Source organism: Miniopterus schreibersii (assembly GCF_964146895.1).
Source record: "Miniopterus schreibersii genome assembly, chromosome: 15".
NCBI lineage: Eukaryota > Metazoa > Chordata > Mammalia > Chiroptera > Miniopteridae > Miniopterus > Miniopterus schreibersii.
In genome coordinates, this window is record NC_138115.1 from 42426928 (window position 1) to 42451127 (window position 24200).

Here is a 24200-nt window from a genome sequence, read left to right on the forward strand (position 1 = left end):
CTCAATTGAATGAAGACCTAGTCATTTAAAACAGTGTCTAACACAATGTAGACATTAAAATATTTGCTAGAAAGGAGGAAAGCTGATATCTGCTATATACTTTTACCTTTCCCCTGACCCAAAACTTCAACCCACAAAAATATTATCACAAAAATATACACACAACACTTCTTTGAAAGCAGGATAACTGTGTACCATATTCTCTTGGAACTGCAAATCCTCAAAGAAAATAATTTTATTTTATATATGTTGTTTGTAAACAATATAAAACAAAGACCTTTTAATGTCAAACTGCCATTTTAACAGGAAAAAAAAAATCTGAAAACAAGAACTAGAAAGAAGCTTCCTTAACTCAGTTATATACCAAAAACCTACAGTAACCACCATAATTAATATAGAAATTTTAGCTTCATTGTTTTTAACTTTATAAAGAAAACAGGGTAAGAAAAAAGAGCTAGAGAAGACAGAAAGGGAAGAAATGAAAATGTCATTGAGTGTACATGTGATCATTTTACAAAAAAGAAAAGACAACTAACAAGTCCAGCAAAACTGCCAGATATATGAACTTAGAAAATTCAACAGCATTCTTCTGTATCAACAATAACCAATTAGGAAATAAAGTAGAAAATAAGATATTCACAACAGCAAACAAAAACTATGATGTAGAGGTATTGATCCACTAAGAACTACATAAGAGCTTTGTGAAGTAGATTTGTTTAATGAGGAACTGAGAAAATGAAAATAGACAAATCAGAGTAATGAATGGGACATCTTACTATGGTAAAGATGTCATTCCCCCAAGTTACTTTATAATTATCCTAATAAAAGCGGCAACAGGAATTTTTGAGAACTCAACAAATTTATTCTAATATATGAATGGAAAAACAAAGATTCGTGAAGAGCCAAATTAATTTTGAGAAAGAAGGACTCATCCTACCACCAGATACAAATATTAACAAAGCTATGATGATTATATGGTATTCATGCAGGAACAACCCACTGGAAAAAGCTAGGGGAAAGGGGCATAAAAACATTTATGTAGATATGAGAACTTGGTATATTCCGGAGGCAGCACCATAAGCCAGTGGAGAAAAAAATTAATATTGGGAAAAGCAAAAATATAGCTGGCTCTGTACCTCACAGCATAAAAGTCAAAATGTAAAAAGTTAAACTACAAAGCTAACAAAAGGAAATGTAGAATATCTATGTAACTCTGTATATAGCAAAGCATTTCTTTAAAAGGCCAACAACACAAATCACAAGTTGATCATTTGATGGATTTACATTGTAAATAAGGGTTTCTATTCAATAAGGACACTTTAGACAAAATTAACAAATGCTGGAGACTGAAAGAAGACAGATTAATATCCAGAATATAAAAGGAGCTCCTACAAATAGAAGTTTGAAAACACTATAAAAAATGGGCAAAAAATAAGAATAGGCAATATACAGAAGGAGAAACATGAATGACTACCAAATATTCAAGGTAATCAGAGAAACACAAATTTAAAGTAACTAGGAGATTCTACACCCACCAGATCTGCCAAAATCAAAGTGTAAAATAACACCAAGTAAAACAGCAAGGATACAAAGGAACTAGGATCTTCTGCATTGCTACTGGGAGTAGACTGGTACAGCCAGCAGAATTTAGTGAAATACACATGCATGTTCCCTGTGATACTCAAGCCTTCTCCTGGGCAGGTACCCAACACATATGCTCAGTCACTTGTACCTGCAAGAATGTTCACTGTCTATGAGGGTGGGGAGTTTTAGGCAATGTAGGTGTACATCAGTGAGAGTGTGTATAAATAAAATGTAGATTATTCATACAATAAACAATATACACGCATCAGTTCGAAGTAATGACTTAGGGGTACTTACAACAACACTGACAAACTTAAAACATACTGCTGAGTTAGACAAGTTTAAAAAATAATCACAGCTGCAGGACAGTACACCACTTACGTAAATTTAAAACACAACATAGGCGAACAAAACCCATACATATTCAGGAAAGTGAGGCTCACAGGAACAAGAAAATGGGAACAGGAGAGAAAGGAAAACAATCATAAAAAGAGTTTTAAAAACCATTTTTTATTTTGTTGAGTTGTACACTTGAAATGTGTATGGTTTTGTGAACCAATGTCACCCCAATGAATTCAATTAAAAAATAATTTTAAAATATCATTTTTAAAGAGACAGCCTTGTTTAGACTGATGACTTTGCCTTCATCCTACAATGATGGTAATAACTTTTAATTATACTGTATATACATTTACAATAGTTAACACTTACATGATATTATGTGCCGTGAGCTGTTTTAAGTATTATGTATACACCTTAAGTAATTTAACCCTCTTTATCAGTCCATGAGGTAGGTACTAATAATTTCCATTTCACATCTAAGGCAAATAAGGTACAGAGAGATTCAACATTTCCCCAGGTCACACAGCTAGTAGATAGTGGAGCTGGGATTCAAGTCCACGCGAGCTGGCTCCCGAGTCCACGGGCTATGCTCTTAGCCACTACGCTGCACTGCCTTGCTAGAGGTGATTCATCCACACTCTTCAGCTGAGCTCCAAAAATGTCACCACAACTCTTACAGACCTTACAGACCACCACAACTGAAAGCTTAGTTGGAATTGAGGAGGGACAATTACTTTTTAATATCAAAGTCCAATACAGCATACCAATTCTCAAGTACTTTTAATAAGTTCATTAAGGTAAAATACATGGAGCTAAAATACATTGACTTAAGTGTTTTATTCATCAATTATCTGTAATAATAGGAGCAATATCTGATAGACAGTATATCTACAGATATTAAAGAAAAAATGCAGGTCACACTCATAACACTTAATGTGTTCTAGCCATGAGGCATTTATCTATGCCCTGCGCTGTCTCTCATAGCCTGTGACCATCCTCAGGCCAGGAACTGTGTCTAACTAGCCACAGTGTACCCTGTGGAACCTAACACAGGGGCTCACCTTGCAAGTGCTATGAACATAATAAATACTGAGAGAGCAATGAATCCCTCAACCTCAATTTTAACCACTAAAGATTAAACTATTGTTCCTTCTTTGAAAGTCTAACTTTAAAAACATCAATGACTCATTAGTATCTCCTCTCCAAGAGACAGAAGAGTCTGGAAATGATACCACCCACTCTTAACTATAAGTAAACACAAAGTGTTCAAAAAGCAACCAACACACATTATTCAGAAATCCGAGTATTTCTTGAGCATCTATTATGTGCCAGGCACTGCCCTAGGCAATTGAGCTATAACAATGAACAAAACAGACAAATATCCCTGCCCTCATGAAGGTGGCATTCTGGTGAAGCAAAGAGATAAAAAAAAAAAAAAAAATCAGTAAAATACAAAGTAGTTTAGATGACATAAAATTATATAAAGCAGGAATAACATACATAAACAATATAAAGATAAAGGTGGGAGGGCTTTCCAATTTTAGACAGATGGCCAAGGAAGGCCTCATGAGAAGGTGGCAGCTGATTTAAAGACCAGAATGAAGCAAAGCAGCAAGCCATGCTGACATCTGGGGAACATATTCTTGAGCAAGGAAGACCGCCTGGCCGGGGGGAAGTGAGCAAGGCACAGAGCAGTCCAGTTGAGGTCAGAAAGGTAACAGACCAGAAAGATGAGCTCCTGAATTAGAAATTACAGACAACTGCCAGGCAAGCCAGAGTACCTGGTATCACCCGGGCCGATTCAGACACTCAGAATAAGCCAATTAGGACGATGGGTTCCAATAAACTTTTTCCCTCAGGGCCATATTCAGGTATTACACTGTCATTTGCATGCAATTTACATATGTCTACATGGCATGTATCACCTCTATTGGATAATTTTCACGGTAAAATTGTATTACTGCTGCCCTGAAGATGGGCATTTCATGAATTTATTCCACTCTCTATTTCTTCCCACATCTCAATATCATCAACCCAGGAGATATTTCATGCCAGAAATGAATCATGGAACAAAAGGAGACTACGTGGCAAGGAATTTTATAAATGATCGCTCTGTAACATGGAGGGAAAGGGCTCTTGTTTTATGTTTAAACTTCTGTCACCTACCAGAGGGTCCAACCAGCCATAGGGATGAGAGGCCCAATGCAATACTAAGACCATTTCAAGAAGCATTTCTGATTTTCTGACAATCAATAACTAATCTCTGACAGAGGCAGCGATTAGTACCCAGAGATCATTATCTCCTTCCCTAATGTTTGGGCACAAAAGCATGAGGCTCAAAGGACTCTCCTACTTGTTTCAATAAGCTTCACACTAAAAAAATTAAGTCACACCATTGTCAACGTGCCTCAGCTGCACGCAGAATCCTCCAGGATCCCTGGACTAAATCCCACTAATTACTTATTCCCAGCTTGGTATTACTGACGAGGTTAAGCCGGAAATGCAAGATCTGCTAATAACTCACGGGATCTGGGTAAATGGTACAAGAGGGGTGATAGCCACTGGAAGCTGCAGAAACCTTATAAGCCTATGAGCCAATTAGGAAATCTTCCTGAAAATGCTGTATGTGACCAGAACCTTAGATGCTGTAGATATTTACCTTCATCTTTGCTGCTGTCTTTTTTACGTGTATATAACACATACATGGATATATTCCTACAACTCTCCCTAATTCTCCCTGGGGCACTTCTTGCAGAAGCAGAAATAAACTGTAGGTTCACAAGCTTATGCAAGCACTAAGCTAGGCTTACATTTAAAGCTCAAAGGAATTTAGATTGTGTGTCTTGGATTTTTCAGAATCCAGACACAGGGCTTGACAAGTACACAGAGCCAACAAGTTTTTTTTGTGGTTTTTTTTTTTTCTTCTTTTTTTTGCTTACAACAAATTTCTGGATCACAAGGAAAAGAACTTCATTCTCAGATCTCTCCATTTTTACCAAAGAACTTAAGGCAGGAAGCCAATACAAGTGTAAGTGGTTTAAGAATTTGGTCCCTGTCGTTCCAACCACTGAAATTGGCAGAACCTGGACCATATCAAATGAGTATCTGGCCAAGCTGGAGGCCTGCAGAATTCCCACGGGTGCTGGTCATTTCCATGCAGAAAGCACGTAAGTGGAGTCGTTAGAAACAGCCCCAAAGAGGTATAGAGCATTTCACAAGTGAGGATTTTTGCACTGCCCAATCTCAAGGTATCAGGTAGCAGAGTCCAAAAAGCTACATCTCAATTAACCTAACTGGACTCCCCACCACTCTGCATTCTTTCCATAACCCCCACTGACTCACGCACATGGGGTGCCAGTTTCTCACGGGCTGGAGCCTCTCTGACTATGCCTGCACACTTCTGCTCCCAACTTAGCTAAACGTCTACGAAAGCCAACGGGATTTAGTCCCTACTCTGCTTATGCTGCCATGCTTATTACTTTAACTGTGTAATTTAAATAAATTAAAAATACATAAATATGAAAAATAATCATCTTTATGAAACTAAGTTGCATGACTTGAAAAGTATCAACACAAGTGAACTGCTAAAAACTTGTTGAATTACGTGTGGGAACGATAACTATAAAAAGCTAGAAACCATTTATAGAAACCTGGAAGGATTTAAACCAAAACGAGATGAGAGGCGATACATTATAGATATGCTTTCTATAAGAAAGAAAATGCAGGATTCCTACCAGTAAACCCACACTTCATGAGAGGTCCTTGGGACTACATCTAAAAATTGGTGAGTGAGGATTTTTCTCAGCCATAAGGTTACAGAACCGTAGAGAGGCCTGTTCTCCAATGTGTGAGCTACAAGAGAGCAGTTTCTGTAGACTCGCCGGCTCAGCCGAGAGCTCCCGGCTCATCACAGGAGACGTGGTGTCTAACAGGTCAGCTCTGTGCTAATCCTCCGGGCACCCTGAGGAGGAGAGTCTGATCCTCGAGGGCAATGGGCATGCAAAGTTGTCAGGTGTTACAGAAACACAATAAATAGCACCTGCTGGGCCTCGGAATGCTTCTGAGTCAGTACCTTACTGTCGTCACAGACGCCAGAGCACATGAAGTAGAAAATTAAACTCTGATTGTCCCCTGCATGAGAATACATGAGCGATTTTTCCTCATTTCTCTCTGTCTTCAGAGACCCTACCACCTGTTGAAGAGTCCAAATTATCCTTTTTCTACAAAGAGTGTTTGGTCTTATTACAATCTAATTGCAGTCCTACAGCTTTAACAGAGTTAAGGGTGTTAACTCTAACAGATCAGCCTACCTACTAATTCCATCAAAACAGGTAACGGAAGGGGGCGGGGGGCGGGGGGGGGATGTTAAGAGGAGGGTGACAAATACATGACCTTCACACGGAGTCAGGCTGAGAAAAGTCCCCATGATTGGATACTATCAATTCTGGATATTCCTGAAATGTTGAGAGATAAAGAGAAGCAGTGGCTACCAAAAGAGAGGGAGGAATACAGAAATTTCATGTGCCAGAAACACGTGTCCTGCCTCATATCCTCTCAACCCACCTGTTTTTGTTGGTGTTTTGCTTTTTCATTGTCGACACTATTACAGATGTCCCCCACTCCCCCCCTTTGCCCATCTCCACCAAGCAGTTGCTGAGGCAACTAGTGCTGCACAGATGGTAGTGCCGGGCCTCGGTTGCACTATTTACCTCCTGCTTTCCGACCTGGGGCTGTTCTATGGAAGCCAATTTGGAAAGTCAATGGGAACCAACTTTGAAGAGCATGTACAAAACAGATACAGAGCAAACCGAGAAAGGCAAGAAAGAGATAGCACCCCCATGGGGCAACCGTTGACCAACGGGACAGGGGAGCCAGTGGATAAATAACGACATCATCTTACATGGGGCGGAGAATTCTGAAGCACACTCTGTATGGTTCCTACAAGGGTGACCGGTGGGAGTCTGCTCCAATCGCCCACAGCATAACCAGGACAATAGCACACCTTTTGGGTGCCTTCGGCAATTTCCATTATTTCACTCTTCCTAGTCTTCCCCCTCCACTTCCCCAGGATCACAGTCCTGCATCCAAGCCTTCATCTCTCAGGCTCCACTTTCTGCGAGAACCTACCTAAAACAGCAGGTGCACGTGGTTTCACAGGACGCCAGGAAGCAACCACAATGGTATGCTTGCTTTTATCCCTCATGTGTAACATCTGCGGGCCCTCCTTTTCTCCCCCACCCAGATTTACTCTCTATAGACTGAAGTTGGCATAACAATCACACTTCACTTCCTCCTCAAATCTTTCAAGAACTATACTGAGGAATACAGAGATAAACTGCCAGACAAGGGTCCAGTCTGGACACTGTATGCAGAACATAACTGATTAAAGACTTTGTGGCGGGGTATCTTCAGGACACACGCCCAGTGCTCACAGCAGTAGCATGTATATCAGCTCCAGGGTCACTAGAAGCCCTGGACCGTCCACTCTGAACCAAACAAAGGCAGCAACCACGAGTGCAGATGCTGTATCTGAGCAGACCGGGCAGCTGAGGCAATGACAGGGACTCTGGGACCTGGGGCTATGGAATGAAGATGGGCTGACGGGCAGAGCAGGAAAAGACTGTCTACCCCATGAGCAGCTGTGACAAGACCGATGAGCTCTTATCTTATGTTTTACACACTGTACATGTAAGATGCTGAACTAGGATTCCTGTAACAAAGCACCAATCACCCTCTCTGGGTGAAAACAGTACCCATGTATTATCTTTGAGCTCGTGACCAAAATCAATATAAAGCAGAGAAGTGCTTTATGGAAGCAAAATGTGCGGATTCCAACCGTGAGCTGCCGTGATGTACGTGGGCTGCCGCAACGTAAGTATTTTACATCCCAGAGAGTAAGGAACAAGATTAACGCCTTACCCAAAAGAGCTGAAATCGAGGACTCAGACCAATACATGGACACAAACTCATACCAGCACTCTTCACAAGAGCCAGAAGGTAGAAACATCTCAACTGGCCATCAAATGATGGGTAAACAAACTGTCATATATCCATACAGTGGAACATTATTCAGCCATAAAAAGGAATGAAGGACCCATATATGCTATGCTGTGGTTGACACTCAAAAGCATTATGCTGGATGAAAGAAGTCAACACAAAAAGTCAAATATTCTATGATTCCATTTACATAAAATATCCAAAATAGGTGAAACCACAGAAACAGAAAGCAGATTGGTGGTTACCAAGGGCTCAGAAGGGAAATGAAGAATAACTGCTTAGCCCTGGCCGGTGTGACTCAGTTGGCTGGGCATCATTCTGAGCACCCAGAGGTCACCGGTTCAATTCCAGACAGCGCCCATGACTGGGTTGCAGGCTCATCCCCGGCAGGGGCGTCCAGGAGGCAGGCAATCGATGTCGCTCTCACATCAATGTTTCTCTCTCTCCCTCTCCCTTCCTCTATCTCTAAAAATCAATTCCAAATCTTTAAAAAAAAGTTCAAGAGAGAAATGTTTTTCCTTCTCTTCCCACAGAAACACACAAGTCAGCAGCAGAGGACACCCAGATCACTCTCCTGACACCTTCAGCATAGAAAGCTCCAATTATTTTATTCGTCATCATTATAATTATATTAATAGGTACTTTGATTAAGCCTCTCTAAAAGTAGCTTTTGCTTATCTTGCAATATCTCTGTGAAACCCAGGAGGGGAAATGTTCCACCTACTTTAGAGAACAAGAAACTGAGGTGCCAAAAAAGCAAATAGCTCAAGGTCAAGGCCAAAGGTAGAACCATCAGGAGACTCAAGTGCCCTCTCAGTCCTGCACTGCACCCACGGTTTGTGTCTGCATATAATGTGATGTTTGAAATGGAGAAAAGCACTAACAGGTGAGGAATGAGGTTGGCTTCAAAAGCCAGCAAATCAAAGCTGTTGGCTGAGGTCAGTATCTAACTTTGCAGTAAGACTTCCTAAGAGAAAAGACAGGGATTTTTTTTTTTTCCATTTCAAAGTCAATCAACATTTATAATATTCTTTTGTATTTCAAACATCAGCTTCCAAAGAGAGATCGTCTGCATCCAGTTTGGCCAGTCTATCCTACGCATCCCACTGGGGGAGAGGATATTTATGGCTTCACGATGTGCCAAAATCCCGGATGCACTGGGGGCCGTGAGTCTACACTGCCCAAGGGAGAAGTGAGTCTTCCTCAAAGAGACAAGGAGAGCTCAAGAGTGAAGCACCCCTTCAATCGCACTCCCCAGTTCCCGGGGCCCCATTTACCTTCGCCGACCAGGAGTGGGGGAGCCGGCAGGAACCTCTGTCCGCATCCGCCCACAGTGGGCCGAGGCAGGAGGAGGCACTGCTGTGGGTCCTCACGGCGACCGAGTGCTTGCAGCCCATGGGGTGGCCAGAAGGTGCGGCCAGACCCTGCCAGCGATGCCTCGCCCAGCACAGCTCACAGGCTGTCAAGCTTCGCCTCAAGCGAACCTTCCCTCTCGTCTCTTCTCCACTCCGCCAGCGCAGCAGAGCATGGGGGAAAATAAAACATCAGGAACATATGATTTGCTTCCTCAGCACTAACACATGCCAGAGGTGCCACCCAGCTCTTCTCAGACACGTGCAGAATCCTGGCACAGGCTGCAGAGTCTGGGGTCCCTTTCATTCCGTGGCTGGGACTGGGAACCTCCCAAGCTGGCCCGGTGGAGCGGGACTGCGAGAGAGCCTTCTTGCTTCCCTGCTAAAGTCTCTCTCACATCCCAGCGGCATCCTTCACTGGGGTAGATGCCCGGGAGTCTCAGAGGCGTGATGGATGGGCTGCCGCACACCTGGCAAGAGCGCAGGGCCTTTCCCAAGAGCAGAAGCTCCACTGCAGAATAACCCTGTTGGCCTTGGTTCGCCCTGCACACTGCAGCCATTTCCCAGCAGCTGGGGGTACAAAAGAGCCTCAGACGAGGAGCCAAACATATGGGGATGGCTTCAAGTCTCACCCCTGCATGTCCTAGCTCGCCACGTGGCCATTTAACCTTTCTGAGCCTCAGTTTCTTCATCTGTACAATGGACATAAATAATACCTACTGAACAGAACCGTTGTTGAGGATTATATGAGGCAGCAGTTCTCAAGGCAGGATGATTTTGTCCCCACCAGGAAGCATTTGGCAAAATCAGAAGACCTGTTTGGCTGTCACACCTGGTGGTGGGGATGCTACTGGCATCTAGTGGGTAGAGGCAGTGATGCTGCTAAACACGCCACGGTGCTCAGGACAGCCCCTCACAGCAAAGACTACCTGGCCAAAAATATCAATAATGCCATCCACAACCTTCTTCCATGATAGGTAAATTATACCTCCATAAACTTGATTTTTAAAAAAGATAAATGCCAAAGACAGCATACAGAATGGGCTAGAGAGATTACCCAACCATAAAGGCCAACCTTCAACCCAGGAGCAGTTAATCACTGACTTGCCCCAACCTTCTTCTCAAAATCTCTATCTTCCGTAACACACTGTCCTTTCTATTCTGCAAAACCCAGTATCCTAACCAGTTCCCCATGTTAGCCTGACTGCAGTGACCCTATAATGCCTCCTTTCCCCAAATTCTCTTTGACTGTCAGAAAACCAGAGTTCCTTGGTGGTTAGTCTCAGCTAGAAAAGAGCAAGTGAATAATTTACTTACCTTAAAATTTATACTAACATGTAAATGACTTGTAAGAAATATCACCCAAGAAATATATGCATTAAAAAAAAAAAACAGGGTCTTGTTTTTAAAAGTGTTAGACTACATGTGATTTTTTTAAAAAACTTTTTATGTGGAAATAATTTCCAACTTATAGAAAGTTGCATAAAAGAATACCTGTGCACCTTTTACTTAGTTTCACCAATTATTAACATTGTACCCCACTTGTTTTATCATTTGTTCCCCTCTTCTCTCTCTCCCCACTCTACACACACACACACATATAATTATATATTAAAATTTTTTCCTAAACCATTTGAGGGTAAGTTTATATATACATTCTGACCTTTTAACTCAAGTATCAACTACTTCAGTGTATCTTTCCTAAAAACAAGAATATTCTCTTACATAATCACAATACAGTTATCAACTTCCTTATCTAATCCACTGCCCATATTCTAATTTTTTCAATACAAAAATCAGGCCCAGTTTTAGGGTCAGGTATTGATGCATTTAGTTGTCACGTCTCTAGCCTCATTCAATCTGGAATATTTCAATCTGGAATATTTCCACTGCCTTCTCAATCTTTTATGATACTGACATTTTTAAAGAACAGAGTGCACATGGGATACATTTTTGAGTAGGAAAACCTCAAAACCCTCACTGTTGTTTTCTAGTCCTGGGCCTTGCTTTCCTTTTCTTCATAGAATTCGCCCCTACCTGGCGTAGTCCATGTCTGCTTGCTGACTGGCTCCCCCACAGAAGTGTAAGCTCCACGTGGCTACTCTCCGTGGTCCACGCTGACGTCCCCAGGGCCAGAACACCACGACGCGCAAGCATTCAGTATTGGCTGAACACTCTTCCCAAGCTGACCTTCTAAGATGTTCTCCCAAAGTCAGCAAAACAGGGACCAGACAAGCCCACTCTGAACAGCTGACACCAACGACATGCCTGGATTCTCTCTGTCTTATCTGTTCACTCATACATGTCTACGGTGATGCTGGGTGCAGAACACATCCTCAGAATTAGACTTGTCTGTCCTGCCTCAAATCAAAACTTTTTACAGAGGTTTATCAATATAAAATCATCCACCATCCCTGGCCGAGTGGCTCACTTGGTTGGAATATTGTCCCGCACACCAAAAGGCAGCGGGGTCAGTTCCCTGTCAGGGCACACACCTAGGTTGTGGGTTCGATCCCCGGTTGGGGGCGCATGCAGGAGGCAGCCCATCAATGTTTCTCTCTCTCTCTCTCATCCTCTCTCTATATATAAAAACATACCCTCAGGTAAGGATTTTTTTTTTAAAAATTTAAAAAAAAATAAAAATAAAAAATTTTAAAAAATTTTAAATCATACACTAATATTCTAGACAGAAACAGCAGCTAAACTATTGATTCTAGTACAAAGCCCTATTTAAGTACAGGTAAATGGTGGAACAAATTAGTTCGACTGCATCAAAACTGCGCCCTTTTCCCCATTAAATATATGTATTTTTTAATCTGAAGGTCCCCTTGCCTAAGATCATCATCCTAAGTAGCACTAATACTTGCCTTTGGGGCAAGGCAGGCAGCCTAACATTAAAATTATGCTTGAGAAGTTATATATAATTGTTGCACTTTATTAAGACAATAAAAAGTCCCCAAACTTTATTGTTTTAATAAAAGCTGTTCTTAAATTGTGTTTTATTTACCTAATTTGATGGTGTGTTTAGGAAGCGGATGTTTTACACTTAATTTTAAGGTGCCAAAAGGTAATTATCTGTGAAAAATTCTGGAAGAAAAATGGCACTGAGCTTACTACAACACCAAAGTAAAGACGTTACAGCAGAAAACAGGACGAGAGAGCCAAGGGGAAGTAAATCCTCAGATGAGCGTGTCCAACTTTACCTACTTGAAGTTAATCAAGCTTAAAACCATCGTTTTCTATTTCCCCCCAAGACTTGCCACTTAGGAAAACAGACAGTACCCCCACGATGCTCTGCTTTTCAACCCGGGGCGCTTTATATCCTCAGGGTCTCAGTGCGAGATGTGGTTCATCTTGCTTTTTACCCAACACTTTGGGGAAAGAAAACATTTTTAAAATACTAAATCAGGCTGATATATTATGTAGCAGATGTAACAGTGAAAGGTACAAGTTGAATTTTTTGAGACACAATTTTTTGAGATTTCTAAAAGTGTGGGCAGCATTTAACCCCTGCCACCTCCAGAGTCATTCACGATCGCTGTGGCCACAGACGGAGGAGTTCTGCTCGCAGGACCCAGGGCCCAGGTGGGCGCTAACTCTACTGCCAGCCAACCGCCCCAATGCCCGGGGCTTCAGCTCTGGAAGAGGCCTCTCCACCTTCATCATTAATCGCTGTTTCATTCAAATAAAGGGGAGAAATGCAGCATTTCCCACAAAGAGCATTAAACTTGACACACTTCAAACCATATCAAGTGAAATCAATCCTGAGCAATAAGCATAGAAGCCTAATCTGAACTGGCAGGAATTTGGAATTATCAAGTATCTTCAAGGACATTTGGTTTTAAGACTTTCGAGTTAAGAATATAACGAGAAGCAGATTAATCAGTGACCGCCGGGGAAGAGCTTCTGCCTGCAGATTAAGGACCAAGTCGACAGTGGCCCAAGAGAGCACAGAAGGCAGCCGAGCAACCTCAGTGCCACTTAAAAATAATTTACAAGTTTAAATTTTAACCATTTGAGTAACTACAGTTTATTTTTTATATATATATAATCAAACAATGCACACTGTGAAAATTTTAGATAGTATCAAAGGGTATAACTAAATTGCTCCTTTCTTTCAACACTAAATCCCCAATTCCGCCTTCCCTCCCAAGGCAAACTATGCCCTGTGTGTCCTTCCAAAGATTGTGTGTGTCTGTGTGTGTGTGTTGTTTTAACTCGTTGGTTGGTTCCACAACGGCATACCTTGCCTGTCTTTCTTTTTCTTCAAACTTTTCATCAATTTTAAAGTCTGATTATTTAAATAGGTAAAAAAAAAAAATTCTCTTCTGAAAGAATGCGGACAACAGTGTGGGGATTGCCGGGGGAAATGTGGGGGGAGTTGGAGGAGCGGATGGGGGGCTAAATGGTGATAAACAGAGACTTGACTTGAGGTGGTGAACACACAAGACAGTGTACAGATGATGTGCTGTGGAACTGTGCACCTGAAACCTGTATAATTTTGTTAACCACCGTCATCCCAATAAATTCAATAAAAAGGGAAAAAATTAAAAAATAAAAACTATGGCACATCCATACAATGGAATACTATTCAGGCACAAAAAGGAATAAAGTCTTGATTCACGCTACAACATGGAAGAAGCTTGAAAACCTTATGCTAAGTGAAGAAAATCAGACACAGAAGACCACATAGTGAGTGATTCCATTTACATAAAATATCCAGACCAGGCAAAGCCATGGAGACAGTGGTCTGTGGTTGTCGGGGGCTGGGGAAGGGTGTGGGTAGATAATGAGGAGTGACTAATGATCATAGGGGGTTTCTTTTGGGGGTGACAAAATATTCTAGAATGAGACAACTTCATAAATACACTAAAACCATTGAACTGTATACTTGAAAAGGGTAAATTTTATGGCACGTCCAATTATATCTCGTGTTTTTAAAAACAGGCAGCCTCTCACTAGCTATGCGACTGTGAGCAGGTGTATTACTAATCACGCCTGTGCCTATGTGTTCTCACCTATAATGTGCTAACGGCAATACCTGTAAGATAACCCAAGAAAAGTACTTTTCTTAGTAACTGCCACATATCAATGTGTTGATAGATGCTGTTTATTACTATTTTCTGTTCCCCAAAATGTGTCCCTTTTCCTCATTTCCTTCTTAAAAAAAAAAAACACAAAAAGTGAAGACATAATTTGAAGTTAATCCTGATTTTCACAGGAAGCGAATAGCTCTTGCTATATAAATAGGATTCTCAAATACTTGAGCTAAACAACATACAATAATATTCTAGGAAAATAAAATGATAGCTTCGATATAGTTTCTTAAGGAATCCAAATCCAACGCCACTACTATTATTGATAAACTACTGTTACTCATACTAATATTGGGGAGCAGTGAGGAAGGCACAAGCAGGGTTGACATTTACTGATCGAGTCAAATGCACTAAGTGGTTTACATCGACCACCGCTTGTCACGCAGTGGCAGGTCTGGAGGACTCAACCATTTTCCCTGCAGTCCTGGGTGTTGAGGACACAGTCAACCAAGAGGGCTGACGCATGCGTCCCGCCCCCGCCCCCCATGAGAAGCGCTGTAATACAGGTGGGTACTGGTATCAATGGGAACACAAAAGAGAGAAGATCCAGTCTGACCAGGCAGGTCAGGAAGGATCACAGAGGTACAGGAGCCTTGAAGACCACGTGGCTGTGTGCTGCACAGAGGGAAAGGCATTCCCAGCAGAGGAAAGAGCATGGAAGTGAAAGTACACAGTGTACCTAGGGAACTGCTCGTCTAGGACGCTGAGTGCAGAGAGGTGGGAGGTGGGAGGTGGGAGGTGGAGGCAGGGAAACTGGGCCTAAAATGTGATGGGCACTCAATGCCAAAGTCAAGTCTTGGGCCTCGACTTAGGAAGTCGGGTGCTATGAAAGGTTGTTGGAGCCAGGGAGTAGCACCATCGGCAGCCTTCCCTCGCCCCTCTGCTCCTCACAAAAGCTCAGACTAGATGTTTCCTTGACAAACAGCTGCAGTGCAGTGAGGATGGTGCAGATTCTGACTACCAGAGAACAACCAGTTCCTGCCTTCAGCCAACTAAGGTCAACATCCCTGTTGCACAGATGAGGCAACCAGAGAAGTGAGAGTGATCAAGGTATTTAATGCCAAGGCCATAGGGCGGGCCAGAGCCCCTGATAGGAAGGAAGGGATGGAGTAGGACAGAAGGGTTTTAGATTTAAAAGGAAAAAAAAAAAAACCTGTCCATAGTGCAAGAAGAGATAAAACTAGACACTGGTAAATTCTTCTCAGAAACCATAAAGTAGTAACTGAAGCTTTATCAGCACTGCCAAACAGAACTTTCTGTGCTGACGGAAATGTTCTGTATCTGAGCCGTCCAAGACTGCAGCTATCAGCCAAATGTGGCTATTGAGCACTTGAAATGTGGCTGAGTGAGATGGAGGAACTGAATTTTAAATTTTAATTTCAGTTCATTTAAATCTAAATTGGCTCCCATGGCTCGAGGCCTCTATACTGGACCACACAGTGCTAGAACCAACCTCTTGTGCTATTACTTCCACCTGCTGTTTCTAGGCAAGTGGAACAAAGGGAGTTTGGAATCCCTTCCCACTTTTTAATCATTCCATTACTTCTGCGTTCTTCCAAATGGTCCTGAGAGGCCTCAAATTTGTTTAATCATACAAGAGAGCTATTTCATATCACTTGTCAGATTACAACCAAAGTTCTCAGCATTCAGTCAATAAGTCACCAGCAGTGCCCTCGCTAGGCAATTAAAACTGGGTATTGTTTTGGGGAGAATCAACCCGTGTTTCATTATTAGTGCAGTAAATTTTTTTGGTATGCATTTTTGTGTATATAGTGGGATGCACTGGGGCCAGGACATCGGACTAGATGACATCTGAAGCCCCTCATAACTAAGTGGTTTCAGATTCTACAGATGTGGCTGGGTTAGTCTCAGCCAGCAGGTGCTTCCTGTTGTGATACATCCTGACCAAGACATTAAAGCACCTCTCCCAGGCCCTCTGGCTCCAACCCCAGCTCCAACCCCAGGGTGGCAGAGAGGCAGGGAAGCTGTAGCCTCTCACCACTAGAAGAGAATGGAGATCGCTGGGAAAAACAATGAAGCAGTAGCTTCAAATCTCCCCACTCTTCAGGTTGGCCATGGACTTAACACACAGAATTCCCCACCCACGCCCCCTTTTTAATTCCCCAGTAGTTCACACCTCCCCCGTGCCTCTCCAAATAAAGTCTGGAATGTCCCCAAACAGGGCTGTCTGCACCTGGCAGCCCAGCTACCAGGGGTGGGGGTCGCCAGCTGGGCCTCTGGACCCACCCATTTCTGTGCACTCAGCTCAGCACACAGACCCCAGGGACAGACAGATGGCACCCACAGAGCATGCTCTCCAGGGCCAGAGCGAACACAGAGCCAGTTTGCCAGGCCAGCCCATCCCTCTTCAGCCTCCTTTCTCACTGTGCCATGCCCTCCTTGAACCCCTACATCACAGGGGGCTTACCAGATATCCTGGCAAAAGCAGGGGATGTGAGGTAGGGTCTACCTACATTACAGGTGTCAGCTGTCACAGGGAGGTTGTGTAAACATGGGCAGGTCTGTGCTGAGCGTTAGCGTCCCCAAGGTTACAAGAAAAAGGCCTTTCCCCTACTCTTGGGGCTGTCCACATCCAGCCACCACAGAGGAGACGGTGCTCTAACGCCCCAAAGTCTCACATGAATTAGTATGCCGACTATCATCCTAGGGCCCTGGGGGAAGAAAGATAAATACTAGTGATGGGGGCAGCTTCTGGCATGAATATTTATACATACACTCCCTGAAATTCGGCAGCTTTCCCTGCTCACTCGAGACCTCCTAAGACTTATAATGACTTTAAAATCCTATATTAGACAATCATATTCTTCTCTGACCAAATCTGCATAAGATTGTAGCCTGAAATTTACATTTTAATTTAGAATTAGCTGACAAGGACAAGGAGCCCTAACCACACACCGGCGTGATCTAGCCACAGTGTCTTCAAACTCTCTATGCAGACAAAGAGCTCCAGGGACCTCCTGTCTCCCTAAGTGAACTGAATCAGTGTTTGCTCTCAGAGAGCACACGATCAAGTGCAGGAGTCAGACAAGGGGCCAGACCATCGAAGCCCAAAGTAGTAAACGCAAGGATGGACTCAGGCCTGCAGCCCAAGAACCCAGAGAAATTATTTCAAGCACAATGAATATTATAAACTACTTCAAATACCCACATTTCCTTAATTTCTCCACAGATGAAAAAATAGGCTACATTTTCCATATTATTAGATGGGTAAATCACCGGTAAAAATGTCCCTTTATTCCCTCAAACTCCCATCTGGATATAAACTAGGACAGGGCAAGGAATGAGGGATGAGAAAGGACTGAGAGGCAAGAGCTGGAAGACAGAACACAAAGGAGATCCCAGAAACAGGCCAGATTACACTCATGCATTCATTTTAAAGCTAAAACCACCCAAACAAGGAGAAAAGGCCTGTGACCAAAGCCTGATCCTATAGTACATCCTCATGGAGAGGTAAACAGCTCATGAAAACACATTTGTGTGATCTCTGTGCATATGCATGTCCAGAAAAAAGACTGGAAGGATGGACCTCCGACTGGAGTCACGCGATCTCTTCCTATGTATCCACACAGCTAAGTGTCCAGATGGATGTACACCCCAATGGTATCATCAGAGATTAGGTCTGGGGCTGGGGCTGGGGCTTGGAGTGAGTTTTTCCTTCTTTATACCTTTCTATCCTCTGGGTGTTTTATATTGTGTATAGGTTAATATTCACAATTTTTAAAAATAATGCTATTTCCATTATGGGTAAAAACAAAACAAAACAAAAAAAACCACAACACTTTCACAAGCTGTCACCAGTGAATTCATAATATGTTTGTGGCAGAGATGGGGGTGCCAGTCAGAAAGCCAGCTGAGCCAAAAAGGTAAGTAAGTTCCTGAGTTCAGACCCACACCCCATCTGGTCGTTGTGTGATGGTTGAAAGTCTCTACTTAGAGAAGTGATCATCACCACGTCACACATTTATCGTTTAGGGCTGAAAGTCCACAGGGACTCGGCACTAACACCCAGTTAGCATCAGAGCAGATTAGTGAACGACCCACTAGTCATAAGAGTCAGCCCCACAAGTGAATCCACCTCCCATGCCTAAATGAGAAAAAAAAAATCAAAGAAATATTGAAAATACAATAAGTTTCTATCAAGTTTAGTCTTTAAAAATTCTCTTACTTGGTCAGATGAAAGCCAAAGAAACTAAAATCTTCAAAATCTGATGTCCTTTAAATGCTTTTTAATCACTTGACTATTGTGGCCGTTATCCCACTTTTTCCACAGGTCAAAAGTAATTTGAAAACATCACTATTCATGAGTTCTTCTGACTCCCCACCCGCTCCCCAAATATTGACTTCCATTGATTTTCAATGACCCTGAGCTCTCTGATGTGGCCATTTGAAAGTATTGGAGCCCATCTGAAAACAGACACATAACCGCAAATGGATTAAAAAAGCACACCTGAAAAAAATAATAATAAAAAAAGCACACCTGTTTTCCTTGAGGGAGGTGGCCAAAGCTCCAAGGGTGGCCGAGAGGCAGGACTCTCAAGCAGCAGTGTCAGTGAGAATGTGCTACTGAGACCCTAACTCCTCCCAGTGCTTCACGCCAGACACTGCCTTTCTCCTGCACTGTCTTGCTCGAGGAAGACATATGACACCTTTTAGGATAGATGTCACCATTTCAAAAATGAGGACAGAAAACCAGAAATAAAGGGGAACTGAGTGCGTATGTCCAATACATAATTGGCAGAGCAGGGATTTCAATATAGGTCTTCTCACTCTGCGCCCTACCGTATTTCTTCTAAACCAGAATGCCGTGCATTGAAGCATGGACAGACTCAATCAGAAGATGCTTGTAATTCAGAGTTCATGGGGAGCCGCCCAAAACGCTCACCTTGTATAAGCTCGCGTCACAAAAAATTAGTGCAAAAAGCCAACGTTATTTTCAAGCAAATTCTCTAAAGAAAATTTTGGTATCAGAATCTATTTAAAAGATTGGAGAAGTGTTCCCTTAATTAGGTTACAGGTATCCTATTACAGAGCGGCACCCTCCATGTCATTAAATATGGATTTCATGGGGGGGGGGGAGCCTTTAGATTTCAAAGGCCAGTAATTTTTTTTAATCTGGAAATTGATTTAGGAATTAAGATTTTTAATCTGAGATTTAGTTTGGGAATTGGGAATCACTTTTGATTTTTGGTTTTTTGTTTTGTTTTTTTAAGTGTATCTTTATTGATTTCAGAAAAAGGGAGAGGGAGAGAGAGAAAGATAGAAACATCAATGATGAGAGAGTCATTGATCAGCTGTCTCCTACATGCCCCACAGTGGGGATGGAGCCCGCAACCCAGGCATGTGCCCTGACTGGGAATCGAACTGCGATCTCCTGGATCCTAGGTCAATGCTCAACCACTGAGCCATGCTGGCTGGGCCACTTTTGACTTTTGAAAGTCAAAATACAGATGACCTACTACAGTCCAAATGACAGTCAAAGGACAAATATACTTAATAGACAAAGAGCTATTGCAAATCAAGTAGAAAAAGATAAACTCAATAGAAAAATAGTGAATACAAAATGTGAATTCACATAAAAGAAATACAGGTGGCCAATAAACTTGATAACATACTCAGCCCCAGTCATGATTTTAGAAGTGAAAATGTAAATAATGGGGGATCCATTTTTTACCTGTGATACTATCAAAAACTAAATGTTCGTAAGAGCCACAGTCGTGGGGAAGACACAAAATTGATGGGAATGTAAATCGGGGCAACTTTTTTAGAAGGCAATTTAGCAATGTCTACGAACATTTAGAATACACATTTTATGGCCCGACGATTCCACACATACACACACACATACACACACACACACTTAGAGATACAAAAAGATACATGTACAAAGATGTTTAGTATAGCATTCTATATAACAATAACAAAAAGCCCTGAATGTCTATCAGTAGAGTACTTCAATAAAGTACTGACATCCAAATAAATGTAATAGATCCATATGTCTAATAGGGAAAGAATCTCCAAACTATATTTATAAGTATACATAATATGATCCCATTTGTATAAAAATAGATGTAGATATAGATACAGATATATATACACACACACTAACATGTGCCTTAGTTTACTAGAATGACCTATAAGATCAGTTAAGAGCAATCATCTCTAATGATCAAACATGGCAATAGTGGAGATACATTATGTTCTTTTTATTTTATCTCCTTCTGTCCTGTTCTATAAAAAGTAAAAGATACATATAAAAAATAGTAACTGCCATGCCTATATATTTATAACATACTGATGAAATAGCCAGAACTCCTACTATAATTCCTGGAAAATAAAAGAGGCCAGAGGGGGAAAAAAGCTCTGTGATAACCCAGACTCTACGCGGGGCACGTTAAGAAGGGCATTGGGCTGACTGCAACTGTAGTAAGCACGGCAAGAAAAAAAACAGATGTCTCTAGAAAGAAAAACAGTGAGCAAAATCCTGTAAAGGAATCATTTCAGGTTGTATTTGGAGGCAGAACAGGGAGATCTAAACTAAGCAAGACATTTCCTGGGGCCCTGAGCAAGACAGCAGGCAGGTTATAGTAAATGGAATCATCGGAAATTTCAAGTGTGGGTCTTTCTAGCTGATGTATGGAACATGGAAAAAGACTGCAATTAGACAAAGCAACTAAACTTGAACTAATGATATAAAAGGGATAGGACTTTGAACATTAAAATTAGTATTTACTGCCCTGAATAAATTCATTTTGCAACGATGTCCTGTACTTTAAAGATTGGAAATCGTTGAATAACCCATGAAAATGCCCACTTCCTATCTCCCTCACATCTGATCCCAGATCTCATACAGTATCCCGAGGAGAAAATAATTCATAGCTGGGTGCCAGATTACCCGAGGACATTCTTACGCACTTAGCATGCGGAAGCTCCTGGCTGAGAAATTAATCCATTTGGGAGTCTATACTTAAGGATCAGCGACAACAAGGCTTCATGAACAGTAAATCTGACTACTCCGCCTCCCCACAATGAAATCATCCACGTAAGCTTCTCAACAGACCAATTAACAGCTGCCTAGATTGACAACAGGGAAAGCAACAGAATTATCTTTCCAGGACCGGTTCCAATAAAATACCAGTATGCCTCTTCACTCTACCCACAGGCAAATCCTACCACTCTTCCCTTGGCTTTAAACGTAAATGTAGCACGACAAATATGAATTCCACTATGGTGGATCCCTTAAAAAAATTAACATGAAAAACAGCTTCCCCAAAGAGACACATACTTGGGCTGGAGGGGAGCCAATCCCAGTCACTGGAATGCCTCCTGGATTCCCCATAGTTACTTACCTTGGAATTCATTTCCATGTGGTATTTGGCACAAGCGCGAAGCTGAGTCACCCAAAGCTGTTTCTCTTTTGCATCAGCAGCTAAAATAGAGAAAGAAATGCTTCAAGAGACTGTTTCAAAACACATCCAACCTACTTCTACACCCACCTAAGGAGGTGGGGGGGGGCAAAGGGAGTGAGGGGTACAGGGAGATGGAAGGGAAAGCCAATACCGATCTCAATATTCTCAACTAGCCTGTCCTTATGTCAAAAAAACAAATTAACGCTAAATTTCAACAGAAAATCCCCTCTTACGCCACATTTAAAATGTATTCTGAAATATCTGTTATAAGAACAATTTTGCCACTTTTTAACCTTCTCTGAAAAAGTTATTTCTGCTTCTTTAAAAGGGCAGCAAGGAAGGGAAAACCTGATTATTTTTTAAATGCCTCTGCCACATGTGGCTAATATGAGGATCGAAGTACAGCTTTTCAGAGCCTTTTTTGTTATCTATCATGGAGGTATCAGCATTTACAAAATAGTCATTCCGTTGAATTACCATTTTAATATGTGTTCTCAAGGATTCATATTAGAAATGGACGAAGCAAGACACCAAATGCTGCCTAAGAGGTCCTCAAATTTCTCCCAAAGAGACAGTCAAGTACAAGTCAACTGCATCATCATAACCATCCATCATCATAACCGTCCCCAATCTCTCAAGTACATAAAATTCTTTCCTTAAAATAGTATGGATGCATAACAGGTTCTAATAAAATTTAAATCTTCAATTTAAGTGAACAATTAACTTTATAAATATTTTAATATATTAATTAATTGCACAAATGTTGACTATGCAGAAAATAGAACATTCCCTTAGAAATTATAATTGTTTACAAATATGGGCCTGAGCATCATTTGTCAACAAAACCCAATGTCAGCTTGAACCTATAGGTGAAGAAATCTCGAGCTGCAGACAGTGTGAGACCAGGTGACCTTAATTTCCAAAGACAAAGGATTTTGCAAAAACCAGCGGCTTTGCTCCTTAGGAAACGTGAAGAATTAACTGCCAGTTTGTGGTAGAACCGTCCAAAGGCTCAGCACTAAAAACATTCCCAAAAGCTGTGCATCTAACGACTTCAGGATTCAACTCTGTGTGTAGGTGAGATGTGAAGTGAGAGAAACAGACACCCAGATCCTTGTAAGATGGGCAGAGAATCAGCCATAAATATGCAGAAATTTACCCTGTCCTTTCTGTAACTGCCAAGTTTAAGTTCATTAAGCCTTTGTGATAATTTCATGCAGATAATAAGACTTATATTTGCTACTAAAACTACCCTTAAAAAGAAGAGCTGAGGTTTAATAATCCAGAGACTAACCCAAAGGCAAAATGAGATGGCTCAATTATAAACTTTGTCGGGTTTTCTCTTTTGCATGGTTTATGTCATTGTGTAAACCACAGGCGGGGGGGGGGGGGGGGGGAAGGGGGGAAGGGGAGGGGGAGAAATGACATGAAGCCTTTCCCCTGTATTGTTTCTGCTCTAAGGATTTATTAAGCAACACACAGCAGAGCAAAACCAAGGACCATGTAAATCTAGCCAGCTGGGAAGCACACTGCATGAATCTCAAAAAAGAACATGATTCTTAGCCTATTTTCCCAAAACTGAAAAACTTTCTTCTTCAACCACAGACATTTTTACTTTGTGGGCTTTTGGGCTGTTTTATGGATTCTGAAATAGGATTTCTACATAGATAACAAAGAAACATTCACTGATTCCATCTCTTGGCGGTAAAGCTTGGAGGTGGAACAGTGAAATGGACTGAGGTGAGGAATCAAGGCCCTCACCCTGGCTTTGCAGAGGTGACCTATCCTGGGCTCAAGGAGAAATAAGAAGAGGCCTTTTCTTTGTACTTAGCCCTTACTTGGGCAAAGAAAAATGCCATAAAAATGCAGAATTACCAACCACCTGCTAATATTTAATACATACTACTTTCCTCAGACCTTAATAAATAACATTGACTCTGTATGTGTTTGTGTGTTTGTGTGTGTGTGTGTGTGCGCGCATTTGGATTTTTGTTTTTGTTGTTGCGTTTTGTTATTTCATTGGAAGAATACTGACCATTTTTCTGGCAATGCAACTGTTACAGAGCGAAGAATAATCTAGCAATCACATTACACTGCTACAGTCAAATCTGACATTCCTGAAAATCTGTGCAATGCATTTGTGGGGGGAACGGGGGGAGCAGGACCTACAGCAAAGGCCCAAAGCTGGACTCTCTCAAGTCATGCTCACTGATCAGGATGCTGAGCACACACAAGTTTTCAAGGAACAAAGAGAAGGGGAGAGAGCAAACCACAGGAAATTAACTCAACACCAGTTGACTTCTCACCAGGCTCACAACAGATTAAATAAAATATATGTGAAGGGGCCCTTTACTAAGAGACGGTTCTAGAGAAATTTGGGGGGAGGGCATGCTTGTCTTGTC

The 24200-nt window shown here is 41.8% G+C and overlaps 1 protein-coding gene across 2 annotated transcripts in view; it reads right to left on the reverse strand.

The window, feature by feature from the left end:
* OSBPL10 (oxysterol binding protein like 10) overlaps positions 1 to 24200 on the reverse strand; it is a 182170-nt gene that overhangs the window by 92379 nt on the left and 65591 nt on the right. For both annotated transcript variants that reach the window (XM_081159261.1, XM_081159260.1), the window contains exon 3: positions 21739 to 21818. In XM_081159261.1, coding sequence (XP_081015387.1) covers positions 21739 to 21818 — 80 coding nt within the window. The remainder of the gene's footprint in view (positions 1 to 21738; positions 21819 to 24200) is intronic.